Raw genomic sequence first — 24,565 nt, 5'->3', positions numbered from 1 at the left:
TGGAAAAGCCACAGCTAACATCATGTTTAATGCTGAAAGATTGGATGCTTTCCCCCCAAGATCAAGAACAAGACAAGGCTATCCAAATTCACCACTCTGATTTAACTACTGTTCAATAGAACATTTAGACAAAATATGAAACAAAAGATATTCGGATTGGAAAAAAGGAGCAAAACTATCTTTATTCTCAGATGACATGATCTTGTATATAGAAAATCCTGAAGAATACATATGCACACACACACACACACACACACACACATAATTATATCTACAAAATGAATTCAGCAAAGGATCAATATTCAAAATCAATGCACTAAACTCATTTGTATTTCCATACATCTGAAATGAATAATCTAAAAATGAAATTAGTAAAACAAGTCAATTTAACAATAGCATCAAAAATAATAAAATACTTAGGAATAATTTAACGAAAAAAGCACAAAACTTATCCTATGAAAATTACAAAACATCTTCAACGGAGATTAAAGAAGACTTAAATAAAAATAAATCCCATGTTCACGGATTGGAAGACTTAATATTGTTAAAACACAATACTCCCCAAACTGATCTACAGATTGAATGCAATTCCTATCAAAATTCTAGCTGCCTTTCTTGCATGCATTGAAAAGTGGATTCTAAAATTTATGTGGAAATGCAAGGTACTCAGAAAGCCAAAGCCATCTTGAAAAAGAATAAGAAAATTGGATGGAATCACACTTCCCTATTTCAAAACTTACTATAAAACTATACTAATCAAGACAGTGTCAAACTTTCTTAAGGATAGACATGTATAGATCAATAGAATAGAACAAAGAGTCCAGAAATAGGCTCTTACATTTTTGCATAACTGCTTTTCAGCAAGGGTGTCAAGACAATTCAGTGGAGAAATAATACTCTTTTTTTTTTTTTTTTTTTTTGAGACGGAGTCTCGCTCTGCCGCCCAGGCTGGAGTGCAATGGCCGGATCTCAGCTCAGTGCAAGCCCCGCCTCCTGGGTTTACGCCCTTCTCCTGCCTCAGCCTCCCAAGTAGCTGGGACTACAGGCGCCCGCCACGTCCCCCGGCTAGTTTTTTTTTTTTTTGTATTTTTTTAGTAGAGACGGGGTTTCACCGTGTTAGCCAGGATGGTCTCCATCTCCTGACCTCGTGATCCGCCCGTCTCGGCCTCCCAAAGTGCTGGGATTACAGGCTTGAGCCACCGCGCCCGGCCAATAATACTCTTTTTAACAAATAGTGCTGGGACAACTTGATAGCCATATGCAAAATAATGAAGTTGAACCTCAACCCCTACATCATATACAAAAATTAACTCAAAATAAACCAAAAAGCTAGGAGTAATAGATAAAATCATAAAACTCTTAAAGAAAAATGATGTAAATTTCCATGGCCTTGAATTAAGCAATGGTTTGTTAGCTATGACATCAAAATACAAGCAACAACAGAAGATAAATAAACTGGATTCATCAAAATTAAGTACTCTTATGCCTCAAAGGACATCGATAAAGTAAAAACACAACTCAAAGAATGAGAAAAGATTTTTGCAAATCTTAGAGCTAATAAGGGACTTGTGTCCAGAATATATAAATAATTCTTAATGACTCAACAATTTTTAAAAGTTGGAAGATCTGAACAGATATTTCTTCAAAAAAAGATGGCCAGGTGCAGTGGCTAATGCCTCTAATCCCACTTTGGGAAGCTTAGGTGGGTGGATCACCTGAGGTCAGGAGTTCGAGACTAGCCTGGCCAACATAGTGAAACCCCATTTGTACTAAAAATTTAAAAATCAGCCAGGTGTGGTGGTGCATGCCTGTAATCGCAGCTACTCAGGAGGCTGGGGCATGAGAATCACTTGAACCTGGGAGGAGGAGGTTGCAATGAGCCGAGATTGTACCACTGCACTCCAGTCTGGGCTAGAGTGAGAATCCATTAAAAAAAAAAAAGATATAAGTGGTCGGTGGTCAATGTGTACATAAAATGATATTCACCATCATCAATCATCAGGGAAATGCAAATCAAAAGCACAATGAAAAAGTACTTCAAACACCCTAAGATGGCTAAACTCAAATAGACAGATAATAACAAGTGTTGATGAGAATGTGGAGAAACTGGAATCCTCATACATTGCTGATGGAATTATAAAATGGTCCAGCCACATTGGAAAACAGTTTGACAGTTCTTCAAAAAGGCAAACAATAAGTTACCATATTTGAACTCCTAGCCATATACCTAAGAGAAATGAAAATGAAGTATTTTATACAAATGTTCATAGCAGCAACATCCAAATTGTGAAAACAACCCAAATGTTCATCAAGTGATGAATGAATGAATAAACAAAATGTGGTATATTGATACAACTAAATATTATTCAACCATAAAAAGCAATGAAATTTGATACATGCTACCACATAAATGTACCTTGATAACGTTATTTTAAGTAGAAGAAGCCAGACACAAAAAACCACATACTGTATGATTCCATTTATATGAAATAGCCAGAATAGGCAAATCTACAAAGACAGAAAGTAGACTATTGATTGCCAGGGACTGAAGGAAAGGACAAGGAGAAAATGACTGCTAATGTGAACGAAGTTTTTTGGGGGAGTGATGAAAATATTCTAGAATTAGATAGTGATGAACAATTTTCTGAATATACTAAAAATCACTACATTTTATGCTTTAAGACAGTGAATTTTATGGTATATGAATTATTTCTCAATAAAGCTGTTATTTAAAAACAATGAATAACTTCACATTAACTTGGAAGGCACAATAAAAAAGACAGACAATAACAGTGTTGTGAGGATATGGACAAATTGGAACCCTTGCACATTGCTGGTGGTACTGTAAATTGGTGCAACTGTTTTGGAAAATACTTTGACAGTTCCTCAAAATGTTAAACATAGAATTAACACATGGCCTAGCAATTCCACTCCTAGGTATATGTCCAAGAGAAATGAAAACACATGTCCCCACAAAAAACTTGTACACAAATGTTTATGCAGCATTATTCATAACAGCTAAAAGGTAAAAACAATCCAAATATCCATCAACTGATGAATGGTTAACCAAAGTGTGTCATATTTGTGTGATAGAATATATGTGATGCAAGAATTCAACAAAAATTAATGAAAGCATTCTGTGAAAAGTGATTGATTATATGGAGTTTATAACAAAAAGTAATGTATATTTTATTAGTAGTAGTAAATCATGTACTATACATGTTTTATGTCAGCAGCATTGATAATAAACCTATGTATATACACATATGTAGTTATAGCTAATGTAAGTATACTCTACATGTGTTTTTAAGCTATTTAGTTTGTTTCTAACATTATTATTAAAACAATATTAGTAAGAATTGTTAATATGTGACTAAGTCTTATTAAAAGCTAAAGTGTTAAGATCACAGAAAGACGACCAGCCAGGATAAGGGGGCATGGTAGCCAGAGAAGTCAGTGACGTTAAGTGATAACTTTTATAAAATTGTTGTCCTTAGATAAACAAACGTAAAAAAAGAAGTCTCCAGAAAAAGAAAGATTCACAATCCTAAAATGGTAGAGAATTAAACAATGATCTGTAGATTCTATTTTTAAATAAGCATTAGAGCCCTTTAGGCTATAGTTCTGGAAAACTTTTAGGAGAATAAAATATAAAGACTAACTGTCAACATTCAATTGTGGAAAATTGATCAGATTCCCAAAATCAGCTGAGATAAACAGAATTTTTGAGGGGAGTGTGGTTCAACTAATTGAGCAGAATAATTTAAAAGTATAAAATGTCAAAGTAATAACTTATGTGATATTTACATTCTGATCCATTTCAACTATTGATTTTACAAACATCTATTTCTGCTTAATGTTGTAACTGACCTACTTAAACTGATACATCACACATGTTCAAGAGATTTTTTTTTGTTTTTTTGGTAAGATAATATTTGCTATATTGCTTCTTTTTTTTTTTTTGAGATGAAGTCTTGCTCTGTCACCCAGGCTGGAGTGCAGTGAGGCAATCTCTGCTCACTGCAACCTCCACCTCCTGGGTTCAAGTGATTCTCCTGCCTCAGTCTCCCAAGTAGCTGGGATTCAAGGCATGGGCCACCACACCCAGTTAATTTTTGTATTTTTCGTAGAGATGGGGTTTCACCATGTTGGCCAGGCTGGTCTTGAACTCCTGACCTCAGGTGATCCATCCGCCTCAGCCTCACACTCCCAAGTGCTGGGATTAGCAGTTGGGCTGCGCCTAGCTGTAATTTTGCTTCTTAATAGGATACAACTATGGGATATTTGGGAGGTACAGAGAGGGAAGAAAGAAGCGAAAAATCTAAAAGCTAATCCCAGTGCTTTGGGAGGCTGAGGCAGGCGGATCACGAGGTCAGGAGATCGAGACCACCCTGGATAATACGGTGAAACCCTGTCTCTACTAAAAATAAAAAAAAATTAGCCGGGCGTGGTGGCAGGCGCCTGCAGTCCCAGCTACTCAAGAGGCTGAGTCAGGAGAATGGCGTGAACCCGGGAGGCAGAGATTGCAGTGAGCTGAGATTGTGCCACTGCACTCCAGCCTGGGTGACAGAGTGAGATTCCTCTCAAAAAAAAAAAAAAAAATCTAAAAGCAATCACTTTCATATGTTTAGACCATCACACAGCAGAAAATCAACAAAAGCAGGAAGTTTACTGCAGGAAATTAAATATATTGGCATTAGTCCTATTACTGATCATAAGAGAAAACACAAAGCAATTCCTAAGATTTGCATTTTGTTTGACTAGATTTTGTTTGTTTGTTTTTGTTTTTTATTATTATTATTATTTTTAGATGGAGTCTCACCCTGTTGCCCAGGCTGGAGTGCAGGGGCACAATTTCGGCTCACTGCAAACTCTGCCTCCTGGGTTCAAGAGATTCTCCTGCCTCAGCCTCTGGAGTAGCTAGGATTACAGGCGCCCACCACCACACCCGGCTAATTTTTGTACTTTTAGTGGAGATGCCATTTCTCCATGTTGGCCAGACTGGCCTAGAACTCCTGACCTCAGGTGATCCAGCCACCTCGGCCTCCGAAAGTGCTGGGATTACAGGTGTGAGCCACTGCACCTGGCCTTTGTTTGACTGTTTACAGCTGTATGTTATAATTCCATATCTGAAATTTCATAATCAATGCCCTATGATAACAACAAAAAGATACCAGTCTGATAATATCACTATTTGTTATTGTTATTCCAGGTATCCGTTTCTGTTACCAATACTGGAGCAGGATTATGTGGCCAAAAAAATTGTAAATGCTATTTTAGAGGAACAAGTTTATTTAATGATGCCCAAATTTGTATATATCACATTGATTCTTAAACAGTAAGTTAATAATGACCTCACTATCATTCTGGTTATTGTGAACAAATTGTCCAATCACTGCTACCTCTTTTGCATATGAAGCTACTTTATATATTTATTTAACGGTAAGAGGGAGAACCTTAATAGTGCAAAAACAACTTATCGGATTATTGCTGTGTCTTGGTTGCTTCAGACACTGACTAAATTTAACAATTATTTAGGTCTTGCAAAACACACATTTTTTGTTTCAACACAAACAAGTAACAAATTATTTGGGGTTTTTTGTTTGTTTTTTATGTTTTTGGTTTTGGTCAACTATTTAGTTTGATTAGTGTAGAGCTCTACTTTGAAAACAAGGGACAAAAAACCACAAGTATGTTGCCAGAAAAATATTAAGGGCATTTTACAATTTCTTCATTTTATTTTGCGAAATAGCTCCGGCAACTTCATGCAAGGCCCATGCTATGAGTTCCAGGTATTTGTTAATGGATTCCACCCAGATCCACATTTAGCATTTATGGGGTGACTACTACATGCTAGCTACTGTGCTGATAGCTTTGTGTGAGTTTTATAAGTTTAGAAAACCTGAGGTTTAAAGACGGTAATTTTTGCAGGGTTAAACAACTAATAATATGTGCTGCAACTACGTTTCAAACTGAAGTTTCCAATTTGATTACAGAGCTTAAGGTCTTACCCTCAAGAAATACTACTCCTTTGCTGTAAGTAGTAGCAGAGTAGAAAGCACAAGCAGAGATTCACTATTACAAAATTATGTTACTGATAAATACAGTACTTTCTTTACAATTTATATCTATTCAACGTATTTCCTATTTATCCTTAGCTGACCTGATTGCTTAGCTAAGTCAAAGTCCCACATTGTACATTCCATCACATCTGTCCCTAGTTTTTGGCACACTCATCACACCCGTGGTTACTTGCTACCTTGCATGATCCCTAAGAATAGAAAATATTGTCTGAATTGTTTCCTGCCCCTTACCGCAGCCTAGGACAATACCTAATGTGTAATTAGCATGCCATAAATATTTGCCACATCGAGTTGAATTGAGCATAACTGAGCTGAAGATACAGCCTCTAGCCTCAAGGAACTAAAATAATGGTTCTTCATCTTGGGTGCACATTGTAATCACCCAGGGAACATTTAAAACTACAGATTCCTGGGCCCTACCCTCCAGAGATTCTGCTTAAATGGCCCAGTTTTTTTCTAGTTTTTGCTACCTTTTGTTAGCCTAGTAAATAAGGATATATGTACTCTTTCCACAGAACTCAGGGGTGTGATACAGGGATAAATTGCGGCCTGAGCAATGGGGCTTTTCAAGGCTCTAGTGATTCCAAGGTGCAGCCAGGGTCGAGAGCCATTGGCCTTGAGGATAGTGATGGTACTTGGGAGTGACACAGCACTTTTCTCTTCCGTCCTCCCATTAAGTGACACTTTGAACTTTGTATAATTTGCAGTTACTCTTTGCAAAGTAGTTTATTTGACTCCTCTCAAAGGATCATAATTTTTTCCTCTGCTTTTCTTCTAGAATAGTGTCTCCAAAAATGTTGATGACCCTTAGTGAGTACCTTGGAGTGGACACTTGCATGGTTTCTTTCAAAGGGAGAAAGAAAGCAAATGAACTTCAGACTGAAACTGAAGGGAAACACCAATAGCTCAAGCCTCAAACATGGGAATCAAAGTGTTACAAGGATAAACTATTTGCAATTCCTCCTAATGCTTAAAGGATTGCAGTCTACCAAGGATTACTGAAGCTTTCAAAAGTGTCAGTTGTGTTTTCTGGACGTAGTTTACACACCAATTATTTTTCTAAGCATTCAAGTTATCTGTCCAGTTTTTCTTATCATTTTTTAGCTTTATAAATGAGGACATTACAGTCTTTTCAATGGACTTTGAACATAATATGTTTATAAAACCATATTAATGCAAGTTGACCCTAATTTAATTTTAAAATAGATCATATATAATACCTTTGGAAGAGAGATAATTATAAATAATGACCTTATAAGTCAGTTTTTTTATTTTGACAATTTTTCAACATCAGCTTTAAAGATACATATTAGTTTCATAATTAAGGAAAATAATGTTTGCCTCACAAAGTAAAGGCATATTTGTGTTGCCTTTTCATTCCTAGTAGATGTTCATCTCAAGGCTCTTAGTGGGATTGAATCTGAATATTTGATAAAATACATTTGTAACTTATCATTTTTGTTTGCATCTGAATATATCAAACTCTTAGCTCTTTTACTCCACTAAAAAAAGTACACATTAGAATTATATACACTATTGGTTTGAAAATGAAACATTTTCATACTTAATTCAACAAAATGCTATATTAACTGATCTAGTTGAATACATGACATAGTATCCTCATGAGAAATGGGCACAGCATGTGCCAGCTATGTGGCAAACATTCCTAACAATCTCACCTCTGGGCTTGGAATAGTTCTTGAGCTATAATCACTATACAATAGTGTAGCTTTATCTCCATTGGGCTCCAGACCTACTGAGCAATGGTAACACCAAAAACTGAAAATTTCAAGTAAATTAAAGTATATATTCAGTTGACCAAAAAGTGAGCACTCATTTTATCAGATCTATCCTAGTATTTGGGACATAATATGTCTATGTTCATGCAAATAAAAAGTATAATTCAACTTGAGATGAAAAAAAGTGAGAAAAAAATTTAATACAGAAATAAAATAAAACATTCCAAACAAGCAATTTGTAAGAAAATGAAACTTATCTTTTAACAGGTTTGTGAGTAAAGCCCTTCTAAAATTTTGATATCTCTCTGCCTTCTTAAATGGAGTATTCAAAGCACAGTTTAACTTTTCTTTAATGCTGCAGGAGCATTAACATATTTTTACCTAGCTCAATTGACAACCAGCAGTGGTTTTTGAAGGGCCATTTACTTCTAAATAAACTGATCCACAACCCCTCACTCAGGTGTAGGAAGACTTGACATATCAGCTTTTGCTTCACTCAGCCAAGAATGTATCCTGCTACTTGCAAAGCTGAATCTATGAGATGTACTTCTATCGGCATGCCTAATATGTCTATGTATTTATGTGTTGTGTACACAATGTTTCAGTACCACTTTAAAAAGCTATAATTAATTGGCTTAAGAAAATAAAAGCACTTTAATCAAATACTTTGTGTTGGAAAAAGAAAAGACTGGTCAAATGCTTTTTCAAGTTTATGCAACTTAACTGAAATCTTTAATAAATAAACTAGCTTTAAGATCACTGTAAAGTATAATAATATTAGAAAATGTCTTAAGAATTGCCAGCATACATTTTTGTTTGCATTTATTAATTAAGCTATTTCATACTTAATTAATACTGAATTACTGAATTCAGTATTTTATGAATACTGCTGAATACTATAAGGTGTCAAAATTTGGCATAAGGGTTACAAAACTATAAACACAGCTCAAGGCAGAATGATCTTTGCTGTGTAATATTTAATAAATAAGACATTGATATTAATTTAATAAAAATAGCTACATTTTGAATTTAGTAGGATTACCATAACTGCTAATCTTGTGGCTTTAGACAGTCTAGTCTGTAGGCAGTAAGGTTTATTTTGGGAAGGAACTGTTATTACCTTTGTTTCAAAGCTAAACTATAAACTAAGTTCCTCCCAAATTTGCCCAGAAATCAACAAGGACAGCTTGGAGGTTAGAAGCAAGATGGAGTCAGTTATGTCAAATCTTTTTCACTGTCTCAGTTATAATTTTGCAATGGCAGCTTCATAACTTTAAATAATGACTATGGCAGTTTTCATAAATAATCTAGGTAAATGATTAAAATAAAATAAGTAGGTAAATGTAATGGGATAAATACTTATAGAAAAACTCATCATAATTTAGAAACTAAAGTTATATTAAATTAAACAATACTATTTCATTATTTGGGTATTTTTCAATAAAATATATTTGTAGAAAAACTTTCTTAAAAAAGTTGTGTCCTTTTTTAAAAAGGTGAGCAATTTTTGTCTAATTCAAAGCTCTTTTTTTTCCTGAAAAGATTCTCACTCTCTCCCCTAGGCTGGAGTGCAGTGGCACAATATCAGCTCACTACAACCTCTGCCTGCCAGGTTCAAGTGATTCTCCTGCCTCAGCCTCCTGTGTAGCTGGAATTATAGGTGTGTGCCACCACACTTGGCTAATTTTTGTATTTTAATAAAGACAGGGTTTCACTATGTTGGCCAGGCTGGTCTCAAACTCCTGACCTCATGTGATCTGCCTGCCTCAACCTCCCAAAGTGCTGGGATTACAGGCATGTACCACCACACCCAGCCTCAAAGCTTATTTAAGGGTTATGTATTAAACAAGGAACCGGAAAATAAGAGAGATGTTTAAAAAGTTACAAAAATAAAGAGTTTTTTTACTAAGAAAGCTGAAAGAGAAATAATTTTATATGAGAAAGAATCTTGTACAGATTTAGTCCTGGAATAAAATGACTGGCTTTTTAAGAAAGAAGGATGTTCAGGAGGAACCAGAAGGTCCAAGCATGTCATGAATGGTCTGTGTAAGACACAATAAGTGGGTATATTTTTTAAAAAACCAAGAAACAAGTTATCTATAACTAAAAGGAAATTATAGGTCTTTCTAGAGATTGGGTTTGATGTAAAAAAAACTTATATGCTAAATAATTGGATAGAACAATGAAATTTTCTTAAGGGATTGATTTGCTCTTAATAAATTCTAAGAGTTTTTTTTTGTGTGTTTTGTTTTGTTTTTTGTTTTTTGTGGTTTTTTTTTTTTTTTGAGATACAGTTTTGCTCTTGTTGCCCATGCTGGAGTGCAATGGTGTGATTTTGCCTCACTGCAACCTCTGCCTCCTGGGTTCAAGCAATTCTCCTACCTCAGCCTCCTGAGTAGCTGGGATTACAGGCATGCACCACCATTCCCGGCTAATTTTGTGTTTTTAGTAGAGACGAGATTTCTCCATGTTGGTCAGGCTGGTCTTAAACTCCCAACCTCAAGTGATCTGCCCACCTCAGCCTCCCAAAGTGCTGAGATTACAGGTGTGAGACACCACACCCAGCCTCAAGGGATTTGTTTTTTAAACACAAAGTTCAACCGTTACTGTGTCTTAGTGTTTTCAGTTTTCTCTCCCCCTTTCAAAGGTGCAAAATAGTAACACTCTCCTTAACTCATTTTCAGCTCATATAAGTTTTTTTCCTCGAGTTCTGTTTGTTGTGGCCTGATGCTAACAATGTTTTCTTAAAGGTCTACAGGAAATGTTTTCTTCCAACATAATATTCTATGTAGTGCAGAAGGTTTTTTCTTTTGCCTTTGGTAAGTGGCCTAACAGATTTTACAGGGTATTGAAACAATTCCTATGTCATTATTATTAAGTTTTGGTTTGCTTAGTAAAAAACTGAGATTAATTTTATTTTTGAGAGGAAGTCTCACTTTGTCACCCAGGCTGCAGTGCAATGGCGCAATATTGGCTCACTGCAACCTCTGCGTCCCAGGTTCAAGCAATTCTCCTGCCACAGTCTGCTGAGTAGCTGGGATTTAATCAAGGTTATTATGTCCATGTATCTTTCTGTGTATGCCTTTAAAGTACTTGTGACATTAAGTTACAGGGCTTTGACTGCTTGGGTCTAAAAAGAACACCAAGTCTTGCTAAATCTTAAATACTGACAGCAATTAAAGCCTCATCTTCAAGCAGGCCCAGTAGAAGGTGCAAATGAAAATAAACTGGATTCCTGATACATGGGGCCAGAAATTAAAGCTATTCAACTCTTCAAGGCCCAGGGACTATTGCCAAAGAGGGGGACATGTGAGATTGTAAGGGCTAATTTTTGATAAATAAAATAAATTCAGTTTCTCTATAAATTAATCATTAATGTCAAAGGCACACTGATGCAAGACCAGCATACAGGCCCCTATGTCAGATTAACAAGGTTTTTATGAAGCATTAACTGACCCCTTAATAAAGATCATAAAGTTTATAAAAGGTTTATGGAAGTGATATGTTATGGTCAAGATTAAAATTTTATAGATTGTTTATAAAATTTTGAAGAACAAATTTAATTAGTTTCATGCTGTTCTTACTAGGGCTTCTCACTTGGAACTTTAAGTCTCCTCTCTCAAAAAAATGAAAGTTTTCACCTTTTGAAAGCCTAGAGTTATCACTTTGGTTAAATGAATGACTTATTTTACAGTGATCTGTGATCCTATTTTGTGATATCAAGTGTTTTAAACCTTTGATATTTGACAGACTTTTCAAAATCAAATTATATATTATGTCTTTTACTGACCTAATTAATCCTTTAAGATATTAAGTTCCCTAAAGTCCAAAAATAACATAATTTGGCTTATTTGGTACAAAAATTATATAGGAAGCATTGTCAAATATGAAATGGTATTTGGTTTTGGGGGGCTGTATTTGTGTAAATATGTTATTGGTGTGTGTTCCAAAACTATGAGAAACTTCTGTAATTCTGATATGACTTTGTTTACATTATTAGTAATAATTATAATTGTTGGCCAGGCGCGGTGGCTCATGCCTGTAATCCGAGCACTTTGGGAGTCCGAGGCAGGTGGATCATGAGGTCAGGAGATCGAGACCATCCTGGATAATACAGTGAAGCCCCATCTCTACTAAAAATACAAAAAATAGCTGGGCGTGGTGGCAGGCACCTGTAGTCCCAGCTACTCAGGAGGCTGAGGCAGGAGAATGGCATGAACCCAGTAGGCGGAGCTTGCAGTGAGCCAAGATAGCGCCACTGTACTCCAGCCTGGGTGATAGAGTGAGACTCTGTCTTAAAAAATATTATTATTATTATTATTATTACAGTTATGTTAAATTATTGTGTGCCACAGAAGTAATAAATTTCCTTGTCAATTGTGTCTTTAATTATGGCTGCCTTAAAACTTTTGTCATCCACTGACAATTGTCTTGTTTTTGTCCTCTTTAGAAGGTGGTTTTATAATAAGCTATAAAAACTCTAACAGATGCTCTTGAATTGAGGTTTCTGATAACTTTGGAGATTGTGACATCAGAACAAAGAAAAAAAATTTCAGGACTCATGGAGAGCTGAAATGTTCATGAATATCAGGCAGAATGGGAATTAACTGAATGAACTGAACTAATAAATGATTGCACTAATCTTTTTAACTTTTTGCTTAAAATGTTGCAATCCTTTGTTTTTCAAAGTCAAGAAAACCTTTCTTTTGAGCTATTGACAGCTTTTAACAATTTAGTATACCCCTATGAACAAAATTTGGCACATATTTTTTTCTTTCTACCTGATTTCTACAGATTTTGGAAACTATTTGTAAGTATTCTTAACTTACAGCAATACAGTTATTTGCGTAAGTGCAATAAGAATCTGTTTTAATTTGTAACAGGACACAACTAGAGAAGCTGGTTATTTTACCATGGCTTTGACTGGAATGGTTTGCTTTCCTTTAAGGAATCAAACTTGACTTATGGAGCCAATAAAAGCCCTTTGGAAAAACTGGCCTCAGAGCTTTTCTACACAGTCCATGTACAGGGTTCCTGACCTGTTGTAAGTAAAGAATGTCACTTTCTGACAGGCCCAGGACCCCCAAAGTTTATCTTGGAACCTAAAGAGAAGAGGGAGTAACCCTTCATAAGTATCTGATGGTACAAATCCGTGACTGGGTTCAGCTTTTACAAAGTCTTATGTGAGATTCCTTCTATGGAAAAAAGTTGGATCATAGTCAATTTTAAGGCCTATGTTAAAAAAATTAATCTTGCTGCACTATATACAAATAATCAGGCCAAGTATAGTAAGGCAAATCAGTCCTACCATGACTTGTCTTTAGTAAAAATGGGAAGCTGGAGAGAGAAAAATTATGTTTCAAAAACGATAGTACACCTGATGTTAGATCTAGACTTGCCTAATGTTTTTCAATTTTTATTATTTTCTACACTTTGGACCAAATTCTAATTTTTCTTGGCTACAAGTCTGCAAAATAATGTTTTCCATTTTTTTCCTTCTCTTTTCCTTCATTTTTCCTAATTTGGAGTCACCAAAAACTAAGCTGTGCTTTTGTAAAGTCCTGTGAACTAAAGCTACTCAACTTAAACTTCAGAAAAAAATAAAAGCAACCAATTTACATACATAAACCACTTTCATACCTACCTACTGACATATGGACTTCAGAATAATGTGACCTACATTGATTTTCCAGAATTGTTCTTTTCTTCATTATTGTTTTTCTCCCTTCATCCTCCTATTTTCTCTGTATAGAACGTAAGACTTCACAACCTGCTAAAAATGAGCTTTCCTAATAACTCAGGACCTGCTCATCTAGAAATAAACCATCCTAGTTATGAGAGATCAGATGAAACCAGAGACTCATTTTCTTCTAAAATGCTTTCTCCAAAAGACAGTTTAAAAGAAAAGGGGGGAAATGTGAAAGGAAAATAAATATCGGCACCCCAAATCACTAAGCTAAAAGGAAAAGTCAAGCTGGGAACTGCTTAGGGCCAACCTGCCTCCCATTCTATTCAAATTCACTCCTTTGCACACTGAGATAAATGCATATCTGATTGCCTCCTTTGGAGAGGCTAATCAGAAATACAAAAGAATGTAACCATTTGTCTCTTATCTACCTATAACCTGGAAGCCCCCTCCCTGCTTGGAGTCTTCTGGCCTTGGCTTTGAGTTGTCCCACCTTTCCAAACCAAACCAATGTTTATCTTGCATATGTTGATTGATATCTCATCTCTCTAAAATGTATAAAACCAAACTGCCCTAACCACCCTGGGCACATTTTGTCAGAATCTCCTGAGGCTGTGTCACAGGTACACAGCCTCAACTTTGGCAAAATAAACTTTCTAAATTAACTGAGACCTGTCTCAGATTTTCAGGGTTCACAGTTCTAATGACCACAATCCTATTCTCCACTTCAATGAGCTCAATGTTTTTAGGTTCCACATATGAATGGGAACATGCAGTATTTAATTTATGTGCCTGATTTATTTCACTTAACATAATGTCCTTCCAGCTCATTCACACTGCTGGGGATGATGGGACTCATTGCTCTTTATTGCTGAATAATATTCCATTGTGTATATATACATTCTTTTTATCCATTCATCCACTGATGGACATTTAGGCTGATTCCATATTTCTACTACTGTGAATAGAGGAGAAATAAACACAAGTGTGCAAATATCTCTTTGACATACCTATATCTTTTCCTTTGGCTAAATATCTAGTAGTGGGATTGCTGGATCATATGGTGGTTCTGTTTTTAGTTTTTTGAGGAGTGATATGGTTTGGCTGTGTTCCACCCAAATCTCATCTTGAATTATGGCTCCCATAATCCCCATGTGTCATGGGAGGGGACCAGTGGGAGGTAACTGAATCATGGGGACAGGCATGAGCTGCTGCACCTGGCCCACTTCAATTTCTTTCATCAGTACTGTTGTAGTTTTCATTGAAGTGATCTTTTGCCTCCTTAGATACATTTTTTCCTTGATATTTTTATTTTTTGTAGCTATTATAAGTAGGATTGCTTTCTTAATTTCTTTTTTAGCTATTTCATTATTGATGTATAGAAACATCACTAATTTTTGTATGTCAATTCTATATCCTGCAACTTACTGATTTTGTTTACTAGTTCTAAGAGTTTTTTGATGGAGTCTTTAGGTTTTTCTATACATAAGATGATGTAGTCTGCAAAGGGGGGATAATTTGACTTTCTTTTCTCCAATTTAGATGCCCTTTTCTTTCTTTTGCTTAATTGCTCTGACTAGACCTTCCAGTACTATGTTAAATAATGGTGATAAAAGTGAATGTCCTTGTCTTGTTCTAGTTCTTAGAGGAAAAGTTTACAGCTTTTCTCAATACAGTAGCATGTTAGCTGTGAGTTTGTCATGTAAGGCTCTTTTTGTGTTGAGGTACATTCCTTCTATGACTAATTTATTAGGAGTTTTTGTTATGAAGGGATGCTGAATTTTATCAAATGCTTTGCTACATCTATTGAGATAATCATATGGTTTTTTGTTCTTTTTTTCTGTTAATGTGATGTATCATGCTTATTGATTTGCATATGTTGAAACATCTCTCTATCCCCAGGATAAATTCCACTTGATCATGGTGTATATTTCTGAGACAGAGGAGGATCAATATGGCTGACTAATGTGTCTCCTCCATAAAGAGGAACCAGAATAGTAAATAGATATTCACATTTCGGACAGATTATCTAGGAGAGAACACTAAGATTTACCAGAAAAGAGACAGGGAGCACTGGAAGTAAGGAAGGAACGAGTTCAAGGCAGGCTGCCCAACCATGGACCTACTGAGAGCCAAGAGAGTCTCCTGGATGCAAAGGAACAGTAAGAGAGAAACCCCCAAAGGTTGGCTTGTATGATCTCAGCTATGGGGGAAACCCTTGGCCCACTGGGCCTTGGGGCTGAAATACAGAGCTTTTTAAAGATTATGCAGAGTTTTCTAAAGATAGAAGAGAGCACTGATTGAGAAAGGGGATCAACACACAATCTTACAGGCATCTGTAACTAGACCAGCCTCCAAAAGATGCCATTTTTAGAGCCTATATAATGAAGATCTACAGACATGGCTGCATCTGATGCACTGTTCCAAGGAAGTAGAGGGGAGACTGGGGGCTCCCATGTATCCCTGAGAGGGTCCCTACTGCCCTGCTGTAGGCTCCTGTTGAAACAAAGACATTAGTGGACTGCATGCCCCAAAGTTTCTTGCTCACATGCTTGCCTGGCAAGGACCCCACTCTCCCTGATTTGAGGCCCAAGCTGCCATTTTGAGAGTTTAATGCTGGGTTGCACCCCACACTTGGGCTGCATTTGGGCTGATGTGGCTGGAGCTGCTGCCTGGCCAAAGGGGAACATGGAAGTAGGCTATCATATGCATATCTAGGACAATATCCACTGCCCTGTCACAGGCTGCTGTGAGAATGAAAAATGAGCAGACCATACTACTCACAGCTTTTTACCTATGCTGCCTAGCTGAGAAGGACACTGCTCTCCCTGGTCACAGGCCCAAGGTGCCAATTTGAGAATTTAAGGTTGGGCTTCACCCCATCTTCAGGTCATTTGAATTGATGTGGCTGTAGCCACCACCCAGCCAAGAAAGGAAAAGAAAAATCAAACTTTTCTTTACATATCTAGGACAATACCCACTGCCCTACCACAAGCTGCTGTGAGTCTTGAGCAACCACAATCCCCACAGCCTCTTGCCCATGCTGCTCATATAAGGGGGCCTCTGCCCCTTCTGGTCACAAGCCCACAGTTGGCACCATTTTGAGAGTTTAATGCTGGGCTCTGTCACACCCATGGACCAAGTTCAAGCTGATGCAGCTGCAGCCATCACTTAGCCAGTTCAAGGGCAGAGGGGATGAAATACTCCTAAGCACACTTAGGACAATACTCACCACCCTACTATGAGCAGCTTTGGAACAGGGGACTAGCCTGCCCAACCCATTGCAGCTATGAGGAACACCAACATGTACCACTTGGATACCCATGGGTTTCCCCACCACTACTGCTGCCACAACAGTTGTCCAGCAGCCTCAGAACCTACCTACCCACTTGGCCCACCAATCCCCATACTACCTTCTAAGCAAGCCATCTAGAAACTCAAGAATAAGCCCTCTAGGATCCACTAAATGGAGCCAGTGTAAGCTGCTCTGTGGCTTAAAAACAGGCATATTCATCCCACTGCTTCCATTATTGGGCCCAAAGTTTGGCACCATTGGCATCCAAGTTCCCAGCAAAACTTCACCACAATCTCAGCTAACCCTAAGCCACCAAGGAAATTACAGATACCAAGATACCACTGACCTGTGTAATAGCAAAGAAGTCATACAAAGATCACACTATTGCAGGCAACCAAATCAAAACCAAAATATTCTACTCAACCACCTCACATATATTTTCAAGAAAAATTCTCCCCTACAAAAGCAATTTCAAAAAATTGGAACAAGTGACTGCTACAACTGATGCACAGACATCAACAGAAAAACATAGAAAACACAAAAAAGCAGGGAAATATGACACTACCAAAAGACCACAATTGTCCAGAAATAGATCCCAATCAAAAAAATTCCTTGAAATGCCAGATAAATAATTCAAAATATTGATTTTCAAGAAGCCCAATGAGATGAAAGAGAAATCTGAAAACAAATACAAGAAAGTCAGAAAATCAATTCAGAAAATGAATGAGAAATTTACCAAGGAAACATATTTTAAAAAAACAAGCAGAAATTCTGGAATTAAAAAAAGTTCATTGAAGGAAAAACAAAATACATTCAAAAGCTTCAATAATAGACTAGACCAAGCAGACAAAAGAATGTCAGAAGTTGAAAACAGATCTTTTGATATAATCTAGCCAGACAAAAATAAGATAAGGGAATTAAAAAGCCTTTCAGATGTCTGGTATCACATAAAGCAACAGAATATATGAATAATCAGTATTGCTGGGGATGAAGAGAGATCACGATGTTAAGAAAACCTATTTAAGAAAATAATTCATGAAAACTTCCCCCAAGACTAGCAGGAGAGTCATCCAGATACAGAGACCCAGCAATTCCCAGTAAAATACACTGCAAAAAAGACTCCACCACAGCATATTATATTCAGAATGCCTAAAGTCAAAGTGAAAAAAGAATTTTAACATTAGCAAGAGAAAAGGATCTAGTCACCTATAAAGGAAACCCCATCAGACTAACAGTGGACTTTTTGGCAGAAACCTTACAGGCCAGAAGAGGATGAGATGCGATTTTCAAAATGTTAAAAGAAAAAAAAAAAAAGCTGTCAGCCAAGAATTTTATATTCTGCCAGAATAAGCTTCATCAATGAAGGAGAAATAAAGTCTTTCCCAGACAAGCAAACACTGAGGGACTTTGTCACCTCCAGACTGACTCTATAAGAATGCTCAAAGGGGTCTTCAACATGAAAAGAAAGGTTGATATTTGCCACCATGAAAACACAGAGAAATATAAACTCACAGTTCTTATAAAGAACAATCACACAAAGGACATAGAGAAAGGAATCAAATGGCAACACAACAAAGTCTCATCAAACCACAAAGACAAAAAGAGAAAAAGAAAGGAACAAAGAATTTATGAAATAACTTGAAAACAATTAACAATATGGCAGGAACAAGATCTCAATATCAATATTAGTCTTGAATGTAGATGGACTAAATGCTCCACTTAAAAGATACAGACTGGTAGAATGGATAAAAAAATATAATCCCACTATATGCTGCCTACAACAAATTCACCTTACCTGAAAAGACACATATAGACTGAAAGTAAAGGGGTGGAAAAAGATATCTGCAGCTGCCTTATGGAAAAGTGGCCAGACTGTTTCCCATATGGGTCCCTGGACGTTGCTACTCACTAGACAGGGCCTGTTGACCTGGGTCTCCAGCACAACTACCCTGCCGCCACCAGATTAGTTTAGTCACTGGCAGCTATGCATTTCTCTGGGAAGGAAATCCTGTAGACAACCCACAGCTCCTCTGCCATTGGAGCTGCAGCAATACTGTCCTTACAGTCTTCAGACTGGGGAAGGAAGGGCCTCGTTGCTTCACTGGGACCTCTGGCGTGCTGCAGCTGCCAAACAGAAAGGACCCCAGTCACTCTTCTCTGTGAGTCCCTAGGGCCCTGCTCTTCACCAGAAAGAATCCCTGGTTCAGGCCTGCAGTACTCCCCACCCAGATTAACATTCACATTGGCAGCAGCTCTGCACTTCTCTGGTGTGGTGCTCCCACAGGCAACTGAAAGCCCTTCTGTCATTGTCACTGCAGTGGTATTGCACTTATTGACCTCAGACCTGGAAAGCAACAAAGACCCTAAGTGCTATACTCACATCTCCAGCATGCCACAGCCACCCTAGAAAGAAAAAGCTGGTCTTTCTTCCCTGTGAATCCCCCATCCTCTTGGCTCATCACCAGGTGGAGTCCCCAGGCTTGGGCCCACAACAATTGCCCCATCCCAGGTTTATCTTTCCAATTAACAGCAACTCAGTGTTTCTCTGAAGTGGAGTTCCAAGAGAAAAGTGAAAGGTCCTCTGCTATTGTAACTGTCAAGGTTCTTGTCCCTGCTGACCCCAAGCTGGGGAGTGATCAAAGAGCCTTAGCTCATGCCAGAAAGTCCTAAGCCAAGATCTTCCAGCACTCAAGTGGGAAAGGAGCCCAAACTCTCAGAATACTGAGAGAGGGCATGGCTACAAATGCAAAGAAATACAGAGGAGCCACACAGCTAAACAAGAACCTACCTACCAGCTATTATGCTCAAGTGCTGTGTACTAGATCACAGCCCAAGCTTCAACACCAAAAATGGTTTGCTAATATACCTTCTGTGAAACCAAGAACAAGAAGTTAACCACAAACAAAGGTCTTGGACAAAGCCTTGGCCCTGTGAAAATATCTACAATCAAAGTCAATGATTATACTCCAATTACACCACAGTTAATGGAACATCACCCCACACAGATAAGAAAGAACCAGCGCAAGAATTCTGATAATTCTAAAAACAGAGTGTCTCATTATCTCCAAATGACCACACTAGTTCCTCAGCAAGGGGTTCTTAACCAGAAGGAAATGGCTGAAATGACAGACATAAAATTCAGAATCTGGATAGCAACAAAGATCACTGAGATTCAGGGGAAAATTGAAACCCATTCCAAAATATCCAGTAAAACTATTCAAGAGATAAAAGATGAAATAGCCATTTTAAGAAAGAACTAAACCAAGCTGATAGAACTGAAAACCTCACTACAATAATTTCATAACACAATCGAAAGTACTAATAGCAAAATGAGCAAGCTGAGGAAAGGCTCTCAGTGCTCAAAGACTGGTTATTTGAACTAACTCGGTGAGAATACAGTAAGGAAAACATATTTTTTTAATGAACAAAACCTTTGAGAAATATGGGATTATGTAAATAGACCAATTCTGACTCATTGGTGTCCCTGAAAGAGAGGGAGAGAGAGCAAGCAACTTGGAAAACATTTTTGAGGATATTAGACATGAAAATTCCTCAATTTCATTAGAGAGGTTAACGTACAAATTCAACATATTCAGACAACATCTGTGAGATACATTAAAAGATGACCATCTCCAAGACACACCATCAAGATACTCTCCAATGTTAAAGTGAAAGAAAAAAAACATTTTAGGCATCTAGAGAGAAGGGGCAGGTAACTTACAAAGGGTACTCCATCAGGGTAACAGGGGGACCTTTCAGTAGAAATCCTACAAGCCAGAAGAGATTAAGGGCCTACATTCAGCATCCTTAAAGAAAAAATTTCCAACCAAAAATTTCATATCCAGCCAAACTAAGCTTCACAATCAAAGAAGAAAAAAAAATCTTTTCAGACAGGCAAATGCTAAGGGAATTCATTACCACCAGACCTACCTTACAAGAGGTAACTAAGGATGTGCTAAACATGGAACCAGAAGACCATTACCAACCATCACAAAAACACATTATATAACATACCAAAATATGTGCTAATCAGGGTTCTCCAGAGGGACAGAACCAATAGGATATATGTATATATAAAAGGGAGTTTATTAGGGAGAACTGGCTCACATGATTACAAGGCAAAGTCCCATGATAGACCATCTGCAAGCTGAGGAAGAGAGAAGCCAGTAGTGGGCTCAGTCCCAGTCCAAAAGCCTCACAACCAGGGAAGCCAACAGTGCAGCCTTCAGTTTGTGCCAGAAGGCCTGAGAGCCTCTGGGAAGCCAGAGTCTAAAGGCTGAAGAACCTGAAGTCTGATGTCCAAGGGCAGGAGGAGTGGAAGTAAATGGCCAGCAAGAGAAGATGAAAAAGAGCCAGTGTCCAGTTGTTCTCCAAGGTCTGATTATTCCCTTTCCCCAATGCACAGTTACCTGGTAAAAGGCCAGAGGTCTCCTTGGAGAAGGATTGCAGAAAGATTAACAGTATGCATTTTTGGTGGTATAGTGGGGTCCTTCCTCAAGGGAATCTGGCCTTCCCTTTATTAAAGGAATTCTGGGTCTGTAAACTGGCTCATCTGGAAATTGATTGAGGGGCCGTGATTCTCTGTTTTCATAATTCAAATTAGACTTTTATCCACTTGATCTGGAAGTTTTCTGCTTATGCGAATCAAGTAAACATATAGTAGACTTCTTGACAATTTCACTTCTAGGAGCATGATTAGCCAATGCCAGAACTCTACATGAGTCAAATTATTTTAATTGCTCCTTTGCCTCTGCTGTCCATTATGGTAACTATGCCCAAATTGCCTTTTGTGATTGAGTGCCACCACTTGGTCCCTGCCACCTTGGCATCCAATTATTCCCATTCCGTTTGAGTTTTCCAATGGCATGACTGTGGTTCCCACTGTAACATCTGGTGTACAGGAAAGAGCAGTCACAGATCTCTTCAAGGATGCTGGTGCTCCCCTAGCAAATCTATTTCACAAGATTTTGGTGAACGATATGTCTTCTGGATTCTCCCAGTTAGAATGAGTATGTCTAAGGTGACAGATTCGCTCCAGCATTCCAATCTCCCTAAGCCTTTGAGTCCCTTCCTCTGCATTAAACCAAGGGAGATCAGGCATTTCCAGCTTGCTCATAGTGAACTATCTTTTGATCCATGTATCAGGTAACCAAGCAAATAAACTATTAGAACCTTTCTTTATAACTCCCCAAACTGCAACATTAATGCAGAATCTCTGCTTAGTGGGCACATATCAATAAATTCAGCCTGATTCAACTTTATATTTCTACCACCATTATCCCACACCATTAATATTCATTGCCATAACTTTCTACAGAATTCTGCTTACATAATTAGAAAACTCAAGTAGTTATTTTGGAGTGTAGTGCACCTCTTCATGGGTCACATTCTTTACCTCTCTTCTAGAGACCTGCTAGGACTCAAGTCTAGTTACAAGTCTAGAAGCAAAGAGAGTGGTGGGGGTGGGTCCTGAGGAGAATCAGCATTGTCTCGCCTGGCAACTTTCTCAGGGGTGGCCACTGCTGTTTCCTCAGGTAATGCAGGATTAATTTCCCCAGACAGTTGTGGAAGGGCTGAAGCAGCCTGGGTGGGGGAGTAGATGTTGCCATCACTGGGGGTGGGGAGGCCATTTCCTCTCGTAAAAAAAAGTCTCTGGTGTGCCCAGCTTACCATCACATCCCCATCCCAAGTTACAGGCTCCCATTATTTCCCAATCAATGCCCTCACTTTAACAGCAGACACCTGGCAAGGCTGATTGTGCACTTTCTGTTGCAGGTTGGCCACTCATATGATAAGAGCTTGTGTCTGATTTTCAGTAACCTCAGCCCTTTATCTACAGAAAAGAAGATTCTCACCCAAGGTACCCTTAGAAACTGAGGCAAGTTATGTGTTTCTGGAACCAGGAGACATAATCCCTCAGCTCATCCTTTTGTTTCATCGCTGAGTCCAGTAAACTTTGGAGCAACTAACCAACTTCATTATAAAATGAATGAAAACAAACATACAACATACCAGAAGCTCTGGGACACAGCTAAAGCAGTGTTAAGAGGAATATTTATAGTGCTCAACATCCACATCAAAAAGTCAAAAGATCTCATATTAACAACATAACATCACACATAGAGGAATTTGAAAAATAAGAGCAAACCAACCCCAAAGGCAGCAAAAGAAAAGAAATAACCAAAATCAGAGCTGAATTGAACAAAATGGAGATGAGAAAAGCCATACAAAAGATCAACAAAACCAAAACTTGGATCATTGAAAGAATAAATAAGATTGATAGAGCTCTAGCTAGACTAATAAAGAAGGAGAAGATCCAAATAAGCACAATCAGAAATGACAAAGGGGACATTACCATTGACCCCACAGAAATAAATTTTTAAAAACCTTCAGCGACTATTATAAACACCTCTATGCACACAACCTAGAAAACCTAGAAGAAATGGATAGATTCCTGGAAACATACAACCTCTCGAGATTGAACTAGGAAGAAACTGAAACCCAAAAAGACCAGTAACAGGTTCTGAAATTGAATAAGCAATAAAAATCTAACACCCAGAAAAATCCTGGACCAGTAGGATTTACAGTCAAATTTTTACCAGACATACAAAGAAGAGTGGATACCAATCCTACTGAAACTATTCCAAGAATTTGAGAAGGAGAGACTCCTCTCTAACTCATTCTATGAGGCCAGCATTACTCAGATATCAAAGCCAGGCAGAGACACAATAAAAAAAAGAAAACTTCAAACCAATATCCCTGATGAACGTAGATGCAAAAATAATCAACAAAATACTAGGAAACTAATCCAGCAGCACATTAAAAAGCTAATCCACTACAATCAAGTAGGCTTTATCCCTAGGATGCAAGGTTGGTTCAACACACACAAATCAATAAGTGTGATTCATCACGTACCCAGAACAAAAACCACATGATCATCTCAATAAATGCAGAAAAAGCTTTTGATAAAATTCAACATCCTTTCATGTCAAAAACTCTCAACAGACTAGGCATCAAAGGTATATACCTCAAAAATAGTAAGAATGTTCTTATTATTTTGATGCCCAACATCACACTGAATGGGCAAAAGATAGAAGCATTCCCCTTGAGAATCAGAATAAGACAAGAATGCCCAATCTCAGCACTCCAATTCATCATAGTACTGGAAGTCATAGCCAGAGCAATCAGGCAAGAGAAAGAAACAAAATGCATCCAAATAGAAAGAGAGAAAGTCAAACTATCTTTATTCACAGATGATATAATACTATACATAGAAAACCCCATAGTATCTTCTCAAAGTCTCCTAGATCTGATAAACAACTTCAGCAAAGTTTCAGGATAAAAAAATCAATGTAGAAAATTAGTAGCATTTCTATACACAAATAATGTCCAAGCTGAGAGCCAAATCAAAACACAATCCCATTCAAAATGGACACAAAAAGAATAAAATACCTTGGAATACAGTTGACGAGGGAGGTGAAAAATCACTACAATGAGCATTATAAAACACTGCTGAAAGAAATCAGGGGTGACACAAACAAATCATTCACTACAATGAGCATTATAAAACACTGCTGAAAGAAATCAGGGGTGACACAAACAAATCATTAAGTAAATGCAAATAAAAACCACAATGGGACACCATCTCACACCAGTCAGACTATTATTAAAAAGTCAAAAAATAACAAATGTTGGAGAGATTGCAGAGAAAGGGGAATACTTATGCACTTTTGGTGGGAAGGTAAATTAGTTCAGCCACTGT

At 37.6% G+C, this 24,565-nt stretch overlaps 1 protein-coding gene across 1 annotated transcript in view; it reads left to right on the top strand.

The window, feature by feature from the left end:
• The window catches only part of LOC117078997 (short-chain dehydrogenase/reductase family 16C member 6-like), a 29,177-nt gene extending 20,616 nt beyond the window's left edge, over positions 1-8,561 (top strand). The window contains exons 6-7 of the mRNA XM_033202602.1: positions 5,213-5,338; positions 6,862-8,561. Coding sequence (XP_033058493.1) covers positions 5,213-5,338; positions 6,862-6,988 — 253 coding nt within the window. The 3' untranslated portion in view covers positions 6,989-8,561. The remainder of the gene's footprint in view (positions 1-5,212; positions 5,339-6,861) is intronic.
• The last annotated feature ends 16,004 nt before the right edge of the window (positions 8,562-24,565 follow it).

This window comes from Trachypithecus francoisi, unplaced genomic scaffold, assembly GCF_009764315.1.
Source record: "Trachypithecus francoisi isolate TF-2019V2 unplaced genomic scaffold, Tfra_2.0 Lachesis_group7, whole genome shotgun sequence".
Taxonomy (NCBI): domain Eukaryota; kingdom Metazoa; phylum Chordata; class Mammalia; order Primates; family Cercopithecidae; genus Trachypithecus; species Trachypithecus francoisi.
Note: the sequence above shows the minus strand (reverse complement) of the source record. Positions and strands in the feature narration are given on the sequence as shown.